General features: G+C 39.0%; 1 protein-coding gene across 3 annotated transcripts in view; it reads left to right on the forward strand.

The window, feature by feature from the left end:
* Positions 1-14,332, forward strand: part of PTGFR (prostaglandin F receptor) — a 52,604-nt gene that overhangs the window by 27,634 nt on the left and 10,638 nt on the right. The window contains exons 1-2 of one of the 3 annotated variants that reach the window (XM_032192462.1): positions 6,769-6,792; positions 7,981-8,828. In XM_032192462.1, coding sequence (XP_032048353.1) covers positions 8,040-8,828 — 789 coding nt within the window. In that variant the 5' untranslated portion in view covers positions 6,769-6,792; positions 7,981-8,039. Of the gene's footprint in view, positions 1-6,768; positions 6,793-7,980; positions 8,829-14,332 lie in introns of those variants that run through there. The other 2 variants (XM_032192461.1, XM_032192463.1) reach the window with 2 other exon arrangements.

Raw genomic sequence — 14,332 nt, forward strand, 5'->3', positions numbered from 1 at the left:
CCTCTTCTATCTGTTTATTTATGTAGATTGTAAACTCATCAGGAGCAAGGCCAGTTCTGTTACTATTATTACTGTCCTCAGAGTAAACTGGCTGTGAAATAAGATTATTGTAAAGCTGACAATCTTTCTCCTGTTATCTGCATCCCTCTCATATATTCTCCGTCATACCCTTCAGCTTTTCCTAAACTAGCAATGAGTAACAAACTTTAGATGGATTATTACGTAGGCTGCAATATACAAACTACTTCATGTGCAAGTTGGCATGGAGCAGGATTAGGAATCCTATTATGACCTTCAGCTGTACCATTTGCAGGTCTGAGGCTGCTAAAATCTCTGCCAAATTGCTGCAGGCCACTGAACCTGCCTAGCAGTAGGTGCTGAGATTCTTCTTCCACCCTTCTGCCAGAGTTAATGGTCCACTCTTCTGATAAATAGTAAGAAAAATAGGATATGAGTCCTTCTCTGTGGTGGATTGGGGAGATATTTCACCAATAGCATGAAGCTAATTAGCTCTTTTGAAGGAAAAACAAAACAAAACAAACAAACAAAACAAACAAACAAACAAAAACACTCAAGTGTTTTTTTCATAAGTTCTCATCAGTAAACGATGAGTAAATCATCCCTGTTAGGGATAGAATTGGCTCTTGGAGAAGCAGAAAAAAGAATCCAGCCCTCCAGGTAATGAAATTCTAATTTCTGTGGTATGTTGGTTAGGTATCCATTATAGTTAGTCAGTGGAGAAAATTTTTCAAACAAAAATGATTTACAATTCCCCCTTTTAAAAAATAAAATGAAATAGTGAAATAGTATCTCAAATGTGATTTGCTTCTCTCCTTAACTAACTTTTAAATTAGAAGTTTGCTGGATTAGTAACTGATTTCCTGAACTACTTTTATCGATATCACCCTTTACCATATGCCTGAGATGAAAACTTGTTCCATTTAAAAAGAATTTCACCTTTCATCTGAGCTACAATTAAAATTACCATGTAGACCACATCTCCCAAACAAAGGTATTTAGAATCACATGTAGAAAGAGGTTAAAGTTTCTGTAAAGCAGCTGATCATAACTATGCATTTAGTGTGTGGTGTTTTAAATCTGCAACTATTTAAATTTTGAGAGAATGTGATCCTTTCAAACTCTTTCTTCTGAAACTGATAAAGTCTGAAGAGATAGTTCTCTATCTGTTGCCTAGACCAGAGACTACATGTATATGGTAGGTAATATAGCACGACTACTAGACCTCTTAAAGAACTCAATGAACTGTGCATCATTTATTTTAAGTAATTTAATTCTTTGAAGTCACTATGGAAATTCTGTTCACAACTCATAGCAAAATGAGTTAGTTTCAAAATATTCTTTAAAAGTGTTTAAGCTGTCAAAACTTCACCTATTACATCCTTGAACATGTGTGCAAGCAAAAAAATCAAATAAATAGAACCACAAAACTGGAAGGCATAAAACAGGCATACCCCTAATGAGATTTTTTCATGTAATGGACTTATTTTGACCATTATGTCACGTGGCGTAAATACAATAGGTTAGGACAATTCAAAGGAAATGATTTCTTTATTTCATTTGACCTGAGCAGAATGATTGAAAAGAATAGTTGATGAAAGATGTCTTCTGACTTGGTTTTGTATTGTCTCCATTCTGGAAAAAGGAAGAGGAGAAAAGGAGTTAATATGGCTCAGTATTTAGTATCACTTTGTAGATTGTTTGTTCTTATGTGTCAGAATATTAAAGAGGTGACTCATAAGAGAGAACATTTTGTCCCACATATTTAAAATGAACAAAAGAATATTATGCTGTTGTTGTTATGAGTAGAACAGTACTTTGAGTCTTGATTAAGCCAACTCACTACAAATTACCCCAGCCTGAACAGGCAAGATTCATGTCAGCAGTGGTGATGTGTCTGTCCTCTGGCCATGTAAGGATCTGGGTCTGTGGTAGAACAAAAAATAGATACTCCATATAATCATAAAGGAGACATCCTTTGATTATGAACTCTGAAACATCATATTAGACTTTAAAAAATACCTTTTTTAATTGGTAAATCTAGTATTGATGAAAGCCAGCCAAATGCATACTACCTTCCCAGAATTTCTTGAAGGGAATGCTTCTGAAATCACTGATTTATAGGAAGAACACCCTCAGATTATTCTGTAGTCAATTTTTAGAAAGTAGTTAAAAATGTTTCAGTGACACACCTACTAAATAATCCCCCTCCCGTTATTCTACTCTTGCCTCATTTCTAAGGGGAAGGCTTCTACAAAGTATAAAAAAAAAGCATAAAAATATATGGAAGAAAGAACTGAACTATGCCCAGAGAGATTTGCACCATCTCCTGTGCATGCTCTGTTCTGATATAATAGAAGAAAAAAAGTGTCAAGAAAGTACTAGATACAAAACGTTTGCAAATGAAGAAGAAAAAAGAGGAATTATCGTTCTTCAGTTCTTCCAGTTCTAACCAAGTTAGGTACTGTCTGTAGTAATCAAATAATTTTAGAGTGACGATATGTGATAAGATGAAAGTCTGTCTCTAAGTGGGAAAAAAAAGTAAATCAATAAAGTGATGTAATGAAAGGTTTTAGCAGACAATTATATTATTTAGTATTGACTAGCATGATCTTGTTGGTGAATCATTTGACCAACAACTAGCATCTTCATTTATGTGTTTATATAAACATTACTAAGAATAAATGTAAGAAAGTATAGAATCAGTTATTATTAATAGTATTATTTTTTTGTATTGCATATTCTGGCATATCACAACTATCCTGTCTTAGGCTGGAAACTTCTGGGTTCAGTTATTTTTTTTTCCACTTGAAGTTTTGTCTGGATGTTGGATGCTTTTGTCTCCTGGATGATGGATGCTTGAGCTCTGTGCTCCTGTGTTAACGTGGTTTGGCTGTGATGACATGGTCAAATTCATCTCTTTCAGAAACTTAGCTCGTGTTTTTGGTCTACTCATCAACCAATTGCTTTGCAGGTCTTTTGGTATCTCAGTAACAATCTGTTTATTTGGTATCAATAGACCCTTCTGTCAAGACCCTTCATTGCCAAGCCCTTTGGCTAAGGGAGTGGCTCTGAATGGACTTCTTGGCTACTTCTTGTGACAGGATCAAGATCTACATTAAGAGAGAAAATCTGTCTTTGCTTTTCCTAACAAGAAGAACCACAATGCAAATATGGTCCCAAACTACCAAACCTCTGTTCCCTGCCCCACTCTCATCAAACTTCACTAGGGAACTGATATTTCCTGTTTGTTCTGTCTACAGCAACTTTTACCTCATTTGCCAAGGGACATGTCTCATTATCAAGAAGAAAAGAATTGAACTTCCTTGATGATAAGGATGTTTAGAAAACAATAGTATCCAAAGTTGTACTTCCAGTAAGAGCAAACAGTCCCATTTTAGATATCAGCAGGTGGAAATCTCAGCAGAAGGATGCATATTTGTTGTTATGATTCCTGATGACCTTTCTTGTTTTTACTCCATTCTGATAGTGAGTGCCTGCTGGCATGTTGGTGTTCTTAACCTCCTTGAATGATTTAGGGCTTGTTACAAAACACTGTTAATTTATATTTAACTACCTAAGAATTTCCTCCTTTAACTGCATTGGACAGTACACCAATTCAGGAAATACTTTGGCCAGAATTTGTGACTACTTTATGAACTACTTGATGGTGAAGCATAAAGGCTAGGGTGGCATTTATCTGAATGGCAAAGCCATGCCTGATCTTTTCAGCACATTCTGATGAACCGTACTTTTAAAAAATAGAAGTGTTTTAACATATTTTAAAATGAGTATTTTGAATATGCCACGATTCTGGGAGTATGCATTTTATCCACTTTCCTAAAAAATCAAGCAGACCCAGCATCCCAAGACCACATTTTTGAAGAGAAATATTACAACTTCCACTATGTACTTCGTGTAGCTATATGGTCTAACTACACACCAATATGATAGTGTACGTGAAATATGTTGTTACAAAATATATATTTTGTAGCTTGGGTAGAAATTCTGCAATTTTGTCTTAACATTATAAAGCCAGGACATTAATCAGAAATTATGCCTAATTTTGAACAGGTATTGAACAGTTACACAGTGGTTTTTAGAAAGCTTTATTTGTTAAATTTATATATATTTATATATATACTATATATATATATATATACACCCTTTATTGTGCACTTGTTGCCATTTTACTATGTACATTATTACTTTCAATATAACTGACCTCATTTTCTGACTCTATTTCAAGGCATAATTTATAATTAACTTCTAATGCAAAATCAGTGTTCATTGATTGTAAGTGTTTCATGGAATAGTACTGTGAATTGTTCTTCACTTGTATGTGACTTAAAATCAATGCCTTTGAAAATCTGCTGTAAGACCTAGTTAACACTCCCCTCAAACAGACATGTAGATTATTGCTCATTTTCTAATACTAAGAATACAAAATATTACTACTAAAAGTACAACAATAACTAGTAACACTTTTGTTTAAGAAAGGACTCAGACTTGTAGGACTGCTATTTTCACTCCCACATTTATAATGTCTGCTTATTAATAACTTTCGAACAGAGCAAAATTCTAGTAGTAGGAAATGGAGAAAGCTGATCCTCAGTCAGTATGAAAAGCTTAGTTCTGCTGGTGTCATTATTATTTCTCAGTCTTCCAGCACTCTCCAAAGTCAACACCCTACCAATCCATAACCCCACAAGGCACCTAATTATCACAGAAGCCATTATTTCACTTATGCCAGGAGGTCAGAAATGTTTATGGGGGGCACATGTCCTGCATTAATGTCCTGCTCTGGTCAATGTAACATTATCACCTAACTGTTACAGATGCTTAATAATGCCTGTGGCCATTTCTCCTCTTCAGGCTGTACAGAAGCTGGAGCAATCTCCAGTGCCTGTTGTCTGAAAAAAAAAAAAATTAAAAAAATTGGTAGTTTACATACTCACTTTCCCAACACTGATTCTTATCCTCCTTCACCATCTCTGCAGCAACTGAAATTTCACTCTGCCTCCTTTTGGCAGACCAGAGCTTTTTGGGGGATGAACTATCCAAGTCTTCCCCCCCCCCCCCCCCCCCCCCCTTACTCTAGCCACAATTTTAGCAGCATGCTGAAACATCTGTCTTGAGGTTTTTCTGCTCTTTTCTTTGGCTTGATAATGGTGTTTTAACTTCTGGTTCCCAAAGTCTTGAAGTACCAGCTTCATTGCTTCCCTTCAAATGGAGTTGCCCCACATTTTAGGAGAGAGGGGTGAAGAAATCTGGCTAGGAAAGAAAGGCATGGTGCAAACTGTTTGTAGTATGAAATCTCCATCTCTATTTCTGTCTGGAGGAGGAAACATAAAATAAACTATTTTCCTCTGAAATGTAATGTCAATAAATTGCTTTGAGATGTTTTTATATTTTATTGTGATCTTAAAAAAAAAAAAAAAAAAAAAAAAAAGAGCTTCTGGGAATTTATAGGTCTCAAACAGAACAATTTTTTATTTCTTTTTTTCTTTTTGCTTGTTGCATGATAAGATGCCAAAATGTAAAGGCATATGCAGGGAGACGGTCACTGCATAGTGCTTTTAACTATTTTTGTATGTGACTTAAGGTACAATTTGAAAGAATGTTTTTAGTTGGCCTGTATTACCTCAGTGGTGAATTAGGCAGAGGCAAACTGTATCCATAGTATTCAAGGCATGAAGGAAAGCAGAACTTTAACATGTTTGTGACTTGTCATTTTTAAACAATTGCTTTGTGGAGCTAGCAGTAGTACAAATCAAGGCTCTGTCTTAATGTAAGCAGATACACATTTTCCATTGCTCTTACTCATGAAATATTCTGTAATATATTACAATTCGATTTTATATTTTGACTTTAATTTTATATTTTGGTTTATTTCTGTAGTAAGAGTTTTCAATAAAGATTCCCATTCAGGCCTGCTTGGTAATCCTGGACATGGATAGATGAAAGAGAACTTAGATGTCATCTGTAACTTCAAGCTGAGTATGTGATGTGAAACCAAGAAACCTTGGATCTTGTTCGTCACTAACTCCTCATCTGGCCATGTTGATGTCATATTGCACCAGTGGAGAAATGCCCCCAGGAACACTGTCAGCTCGGCGTGATCTGGTGGGTGTGAGGGCCGTGTGTTTTGTAATGTGCACATCTGCATTCCATGGCCGACTTCCTGGGGGCTGCCCCCTCCTGAGCTCCCTGTGCACCGGTGAAAGGGATGGTTGGGAAGAATTGTGTGGAAAGTGAAGGGACACCTCGCTGGTAACAGAAGTCGGTTGCCCCATGAGCTGTTGCTGCTGTGGCTGCAGCACTGCTGGCAACACCTCCTGTGGTGATCTTGCCGCGTGGCCTCGTCCCCTGGTGCTGTGACATAACAAGGCAGCCCGGTCCCCGTCACCGGAGCCCTCTCTGCAGCGGGGCACAGCGAGGCAGCACCTGCTCCGTGCTGGCTGGCGCAGGAGGGCCGCTCTCCTCCATCTGCCCTGCTCCGACCTGGGGGCCGGTCGCAGCCTCACAGGGGTGAGGCCTGAGCCGAGGGGCTCCCGGTGCCCGGACGAGAGCAGGGGCTGTCAGAGCAGCCCAGAGGGGCTGGGAAACTGCAACCCTGAGCTGCTGGGAGGAAGGGAAGGAGGGAAAGGAGGCCGGGAGGGGAGGCGGAGGGAGGGCGGGAGGCGGGCGGCGCCGGGCGGGCGGCGGCGGCGGCGGCGGGCCGGGGGGCACCGCGCTGCTCCGCCGCGCCTCTGCCGGCACCAAGGAACGGAGGTGAGGGGCGGCAGCACCGGCACCGAGACTGGGACCGGGACCGGGATCAGCACCGGCACCGGGATCGTGTAGGAGCGGTGCGCGGCAGTCGGTGTCGGGGACGGCGGGGAGGCGGTGTCGGTGTCCGGGGCTGCCTGTGGCGCTGGTGCCCGGCGTGGTGGGCTCGCCCCGCCCGGGGGCGCCGCGCACTTAAGGCGCTGCTGGGGGCGAAGGGGCGCTGCGGTGGGAGCAGCCCTTCCACGTGCTCGGGAGGCTCGCTGTTACCGCTGTCATTGCTGTCACTCTGTCACCTCTGTCAGCGGTGTCGCCACGCTGGCAGGGCGCTGCGGGGAGGTAGGCGAGGAAGGCGCTGGGCTGGGGGGTTGCCGGCTGCACCCCCCTTGAGCAGCCTGTAACGCCGGAGACGCGGGTGCCGTGGGCTTAGCCGGCTTCGTCGGACTGGCTCAGTGACTGAGATACTTCGCTGCCTTACTAACGCCTGCTTTTTTTTTTTTTTTTTCTCCTTTCTGCGTGGGAAGTTTTTGCCATCAGGAATGTCCTGAGAGTAGAGATGAGAGATAAGGCGTAAAGTAGCTCGCAGAATTGGCTTCGGTATCAGAGGTCGGCTGCGGTGCACACTGGTAATTCAGCGAGCAAGCTGGGGACTTCAGGACCGGTTATGTTAAAGCTTTAAAACGTTGAGTTGTGAGAGGAGAATTACTTGGAAGATGTTGGGACATTGTTTTGAAAATAAATGCTTAACAGTGAGGGAAGAAAAACAGAGTGTGATTAGCATCTCATAACACTCTAGTTGGAGTATTTCACTTTTGACTGTGGTTGGGTTGATAAATATTTTCATTCTAGGAGTATGTTACAAAAACGTTTCTTTATATATGTAGTTTAACCACAGTAATGTATTGATGATTTCTCGGATTACATGTACATGTGCATTATATATATGGCATACATTATCTGCATAATAGGCTTGCAGAAAATACTGTAAACTACATTTGTATTGTATCATGTGTGCAGAGAATTGTTTTATCCTGTGGCTGCTGCACTAAAATATGATGATATATCATATCACTCAGAAAACAGGAAAATTAGATTCGTACCACAGACTAACATTATGGATTTTCTGTTTCAAATGTCATTGGAACAGTGGCATGCCTCTTACACTCTGTGTGTTTTTTTTTTTTAATATTACAGATGCCTTTTGATTGCAAGACTGCTGAAATGTTTTGAGCACTACCTCTCCTCTCCTAACCATGAACAGTTCAAAATCACCTGGGCTGGCTGGATTTGGAATCTTAAAAAACACAACCTGCCACACGGAGAAGAAGATTTCGGTTTTCTTTTCAATAATCTTCATGACAGTGGGAATTTTGTCCAACAGTCTTGCAATAGCAATTCTCATGAAAGCATACCAGAGATTTAGACAGAAATCAAAAGCATCCTTTTTGCTTCTTGCTAGTGGCTTGGTCATCACAGATCTCTTTGGCCACCTCATCAACGGAGCCATTGCAGTGTTTGTGTATGCGTCGGACAAAGACTGGATTCGATTTAACCAGTCCAACATTCTTTGTAGCGTTTTTGGCATCTGCATGGTTTTCTTTGGTTTGTGCCCGCTCTTCCTGGGCAGCGTGATGGCTGTTGAACGTTGCATTGGAGTCACTAAGCCAATATTTCATTCTACAAAAATGACTTCTAAACATGTGAAAATGATGTTGACTATGGTATGTCTTTTTGCTGTTCTTATAGCTTTGCTGCCTATTCTTAGGTTTAGAGCCTATCAAATTCAAGCATCGAGGACCTGGTGCTTCTATAAAACAGAACATGTTGAGGACTGGGAAGACAGATTTTATCTCTTACTTTTTTCTTGCCTTGGGTTACTGGCCCTTGCTATTTCATTCTTGTGCAATGCTGTCACAGGAATTACCCTCTTAAGGGTCAAATTTAAAAGTCAACAAAGACAAGGCAGATCTCATCATTTTGAAATGATCATTCAGCTCTTGGCTATAATGTGTGTTTCTTGCATTTGCTGGAGTCCATTCCTGGTAAGAGCCTAATGTGTTTGCCAATTTTTAATGCACATCACTGTCTAAAACTTATACTTTTTATCTCCAGGTTTAAAGGTGCTTTAGCTGCGATAACAGATCCATTCACATTTTAATGTATTAATTTTACAGCATATTACCCGTGACATATGTACCTATGCATCTATAACAAAAATAATAATTATTCATCACTTCTGATCAAGAGTAGAATAGATTGAACAAACAAAATGTGCAGGGACTCTGAAGGCTTTATTTCCAGTGCTGTGAAGCAGACAGTGGTAGCAGAGTGGTGGTAGAATAACTTAAAGCAAATATTGAGGTTGGCCAAAAATTCAGTGAAATCTTGGAGTGGTAATTCTGTTTAGTCTTCCTATCAATTTTTTTTATTTATGGTAGTCTATTCATTGTTATTATTACAGTTTACTGCTACTTGTGAAATGTGTTACAGAAGATAACAGTTCAGAACATAAAAATCCTCCACTCTGTTAGCGGGATATTAAGAACTTTGTTTAAGAGTTATGTTAAAAAAAAAGGGGTTGGCAGTGGGTTAATGTAAAAATTTGGTTTAGACCTAATCAAGCTGGGTTTGTAATCTGGATAGATCATGGGCAAAACTTCTCTGTGCACTTAGGGCTCTTTCTCAGCTGTCCCGGTTGTAACTTAGGACTGCTTGCTGGTAAATGCTGTGACTCTTCCAAAGTGGTAAGTGTTGCTCGGGATACTATGTGCTCTGTCAGTGAGTAGTGTTAAAGGAAATGGGATTATGATACGGGAAAGAATTTGACGGCTTCTGTGGTATGATGGCATTATGAAGGCGGTATGGAAAAATGACTGTTTACTCTAGTAAACCTGACTGAAGCAGTTTGATGTTTTTTTTTTTTTTTTTTTTTTTTTTTTTTTTTTTTTTTTCCAGAGTAAGAGAGGCTAAGTCACAAGTAATATTAAATCTTAATTTTGTTTCCTAGAAACAGTGTCCCATAGTTTTCCTCTGATGTGAACGAGGAGCAAATTTAGTTACAGATTTACAAAAATAGAAATTTAAATTTGAGATCAGAATCAGCTCCAGCTGTATCTCATCTACTGACTGGCTATGGTATAGTGTGGAGGTACCTGAACTGGTTCTAAATTAGCTACTGATAATGGCTTAGCTGAAGCAATTGGGTATATCTGGCAGGTAGTAGCCAATTAACCCAGTACCAAGGACGTGAAGGTGAGTGTTGGGATATGTCTGCCTCTCTGAAATGCACAAAACCTCTGTCACTCATGTTGAACAGCGACAGAATTGCCCCTGCTTCTCTGCTGATTTTTCTAGACTTGCTCTACAACGTAGTTTAAATTCACGTTAGCTTTTGTCAGTGTCCTGACTGTTGGATACACAGGATAAACAAAGTCATCTGAGCAGTGCAGAAAACTTATGTAATGAGCTTTCTTAAAGTAACTTCCAATACTCTGAAATTCATCTGTGGCAAGCCACAGAATGATTAGGTTATCAAGAAAAGTGACTCAAGGGGTGGCTTTACTTTTCATGGCAAAACAGTATTTTATCCTCCACTGACATTTATTTTCCTGTAAAATAATTGTCCTTAAAGGTTGCACTTTGTTTGTCAAAAGAGCTATAGCTGTTTTTCATTCAAAAGAGTTATTTTGTTCAACATTTGAAGGAACACAGAATTGTAGCTACACAGTTTGGTTTTGGCAATTTTTTTATACCTTTCAATTTTTATTAATTATAAAACCATATATTTTAAATCTTGACGGTCTTTAATAAAATCACAGTGCAACACGTTGGATTTAGATCTTGAAACAAAGTTTGGAGGAAGCAAACAAAGTGTTAGTCATAGATTTGGAAAGTCTGGGAAATGCAACAACAGTGAGCAAGTCCTTTGTGGTATTACCTTTCTTAGCTATTAGGATCGTAGAGTATGCATCATAGCTAAGTCTCTGAATTACAAATTTTACTTGGTTTTGATAGCATTCTGATCACTGAATAGAAAGAGAATTGTAAGCACTGTGCCATCAGAGCAAGCTTTACTGGACAGGAGTGGAGCATGCAGATTCCGTGGAATAAAGTTTTGCCAAGAACCTACTACAGCAGAGATCTAGAATTTGTTAAGGCATATAGTTTATGATGGGTTGCTGATCCAGATCTACACATCCTATTTATATGAAATCTCTCAGGGCTTTTGATTTGTGAAATGAATGGTTTAGATTCCATAATTTATTCAGGATATACCTATATAAGTATTTCTTGAAAGAAATATGATCAGGCATCCATAGTTGCAATTATTTCTCAAAGTATCTAAATTCATGTTAATTTTACATCCATTTGCTTGTATGATTTTTTTCTCAACGTGAAATCTAGAAGTTAGTGTCAATCTTTGAGAATTCTACCCATGCTCTCTACAAATGGAGTCATCTATAATAAAATATGTTTATATACATATATTGTTTATGTACAATAAAACCTTATTTGAGAGTGAACTGCCTCAATCTAACCAAAGCTATTAGAAATCAAACAAACATTTGGAAGAGAAAGCAGAGGAAGGCAATACAGTTTATGCCACATGTGGTTTGCAGATACAAAAATTTAGATTTATTTGGTGTGATTCGCCATCTGACGGGGGGTTGGGTTGTTTATTTTCCTTCTGTTTTTAGTCTAGTCTGGTGTTGTGTCAATTTTCATATGTGCACGGCTACCAAAAGTCTATCCAATATTGTAATCCAGTGCAGATTTTCTTTACTGTTACATTTTATTTTATATGTATTTTTTTCAAGTGGAGCTATGTATTCAATCACTGCCCTGTGCTAAAATCACCTTTAAATAACATTAGACCCCGAATCATCCTTTATGGTGTCTGGTGTGGAACTGAGCTTGACTTCTGCACCTGTTCAGTGGTGATGAACTTGTTTTGATGTTTTGGTATTTTAGTACTTTCATATTTAAATACAATTTAATATTATATGTTAAAATATATTATAATCTATCACCACCTCTGTTTTAAGACTCCTGGAGATCTGGAGTATGTTTCAGAAATGGAGCCCATTGTATGGGTCATGCGGATTTCTGGCTGGGCCTGTTGGACAGGGATTTCCTTCTGATTTATTTTCTGAAGTTTTCTCTTGTGTTGTTTGCATCTCAAAACAGACAGCTTTCTCAAGTTTTCTGCCACTGAGTGGGAATCCTTCCTTAATGGAATACCAAGGTGAGAAGAGGAATGTCCACAGAGTCAATGTTACTCCTTAATTTCCTCCATAATTCTTAAATGCAGACAGTGAGGGATCTGCTGGCTGAGGTTACCAACCTGTTTCTTCCTTTACAGGGAAACATTTATCTCCTTTTGAGGAGTTGAAAGGGGCAGGAAACTGACAAAGCTAGTGAAATTCATGAGTTTTCTGATAGTCCGTGTGGTCAGTGTTTCACAGAGGCACATTTATTCTAACAGTCCAAATCATTTAGCTTTGTGATGGGTAATTCCAGGAAAATATGTTCTGAAGATAGTGACATCAACCTCTCTGTGTAGTAAGCAATCGTTTTTTCATCCTTGCTAGTCTTAGTCCTTTGCTAAGGATACATGAATTTTGTTGGATAGATGTAGTTCCTAGGGCTTGGATTCCCAAAGTGAATAGCTGCACTGGAGTGTTTTGTGACAAGCATTGCTGATGAAACAGATTGTTTTATAAATCCGATCTTTTGGCAGTGTTTTGATGTCTGGCCTGTCATGAAACAGCTTGGTTTTGGAGCTACGTTCACATCAGCAGATTCTGACTTTCGTACATCAAGTTCTGTGGGGCTCAAGGGATAAACACATTTTAAGTTTTGTTTCTGGGGAAGCAAGATGAATTTGCTGTAATTACAGACAGGAGGGGTTTATTTAAGAGTGAATTTGTCTACAGGAATAAATTATGATATGGAGAAAATTCTTTTTCATGTTTGGAACATAGCCTGAGAAAATTAGTATTACCTTTAAATTTAAATTATTTTTGTTAAGATCTTTTTTTCTATGCACCTACCTGAATCATTTCTTTCTAGTTTTACCTCCCCTCTAACTCAAAAAATAGCTGCTCCTGTTATTTTTTTTTTTTAAAGATTTCAGCTATTTATTTCATATGATTATATCAGCTCTCAGTCAGTTGCTTTTTTGTTTTTTTACTGCCTAGATTAATTTCTAGCCATCATTTCTCATGTCATCTCTTACCTTTCCAATTTTTTATTCTAATCGCTTTTCTCTAAACTTGTTCTGAGTTCTTGTCTTCAGATTGTCATATGCAATGAGGCTTGGTGGTTGTGCATGTAGGGCTTCATTTAGCTTCTATTTTTTTGAATCAGTCCAACCTAGGTGTCCAGCCTTAGTGGTCATGCTGCTGGAGGAGGCAAGAAGGGCAGTGCTGCGCTAATTAGCACTTGGTGCAATATCCTTACCCTGACCTCACAGCCCCAGTTGCTCTACCAGGTATTTCAGGTCCTGAGACAAGCTCAGGGTTGATACATGATAAAGGAGGCTGATGGGTTGCAGGTTTTATACTAACTGAATTCTAGGCCACATAGTTACATATAGTGTAAGACACTTTGCTGTACATGGCAATCCTCTGTGCATCTCATCTTAATATTTTTGTATGTGTAGTCATATCTATATATGCACAGTGACACTACTGTAGGAGTTTATACCTATGTTACCCTTGAAGTATCCCTTATTCTCTTATAAATTGTCAGTTTGAATTTCCTTTATACTTACATGTAATTATATACACAATGGAGATCATTTATAGAGGCTTGTTGCTTTATTAATGCTGTGTGTTTGCCTTCAGTTATTTCTAATTGTATCGTCTCCACAGCAAAATATTTACATAAAAGTTCTCTTGTGCTCTCTGGCTGGTGATTTTCATAATTGGGAAATGCGGCCAAGCAGCAGCACACACAAGTCCCAAGATGCAGGTCCGTGCCCTGCCTATTGGCTGTGCATGGGACAGCTTGCTGGATCTCCTGGGTGGCTGCTGTGCGGGCACTCTGTCTTACACAGCCACTGGCAATATAAGTTGCTGGTCAAAGCTGCAGCCACCATGAGCTTGCTGTGTCTGCACAGGCACTGTGAACAAAGAGAGTGGTCATTGGAAGAATAAATTAGGCTTTCAATTTTCAGTCATCTGTTTCTGAAGACTGAAGGAGATACTCTAAAAAACTTTCAGCTAATTTTGTAGCTTTGAATGCCATTGTAAAAGTTACAATCTCAGGGAAAAACATACCACATGCTAGGATAAGGGCTCTCACTCTTCTTGATATTGTGATGTTTTAGTTGCTTGCCAAATTTTTCAATATGTCTTAACACTGTGCAAGTTCAATTACTATTCTTGCTTGAGTTTTTCTGAATGACTTTCTGATACTCAAGGTTGTATCGCTGAAATGTTACTGTGCCATTCCAAACATTCTGGCCCAAAATATATTCTGGAATAAATTGCTGATTTAGAGATTAATGAGATTGTGGGAAAAGGAACACTGAAGAGTCGTC

The sequence above is a fragment of the Aythya fuligula genome, chromosome 8, assembly GCF_009819795.1.
Source record: "Aythya fuligula isolate bAytFul2 chromosome 8, bAytFul2.pri, whole genome shotgun sequence".
NCBI lineage: Eukaryota > Metazoa > Chordata > Aves > Anseriformes > Anatidae > Aythya > Aythya fuligula.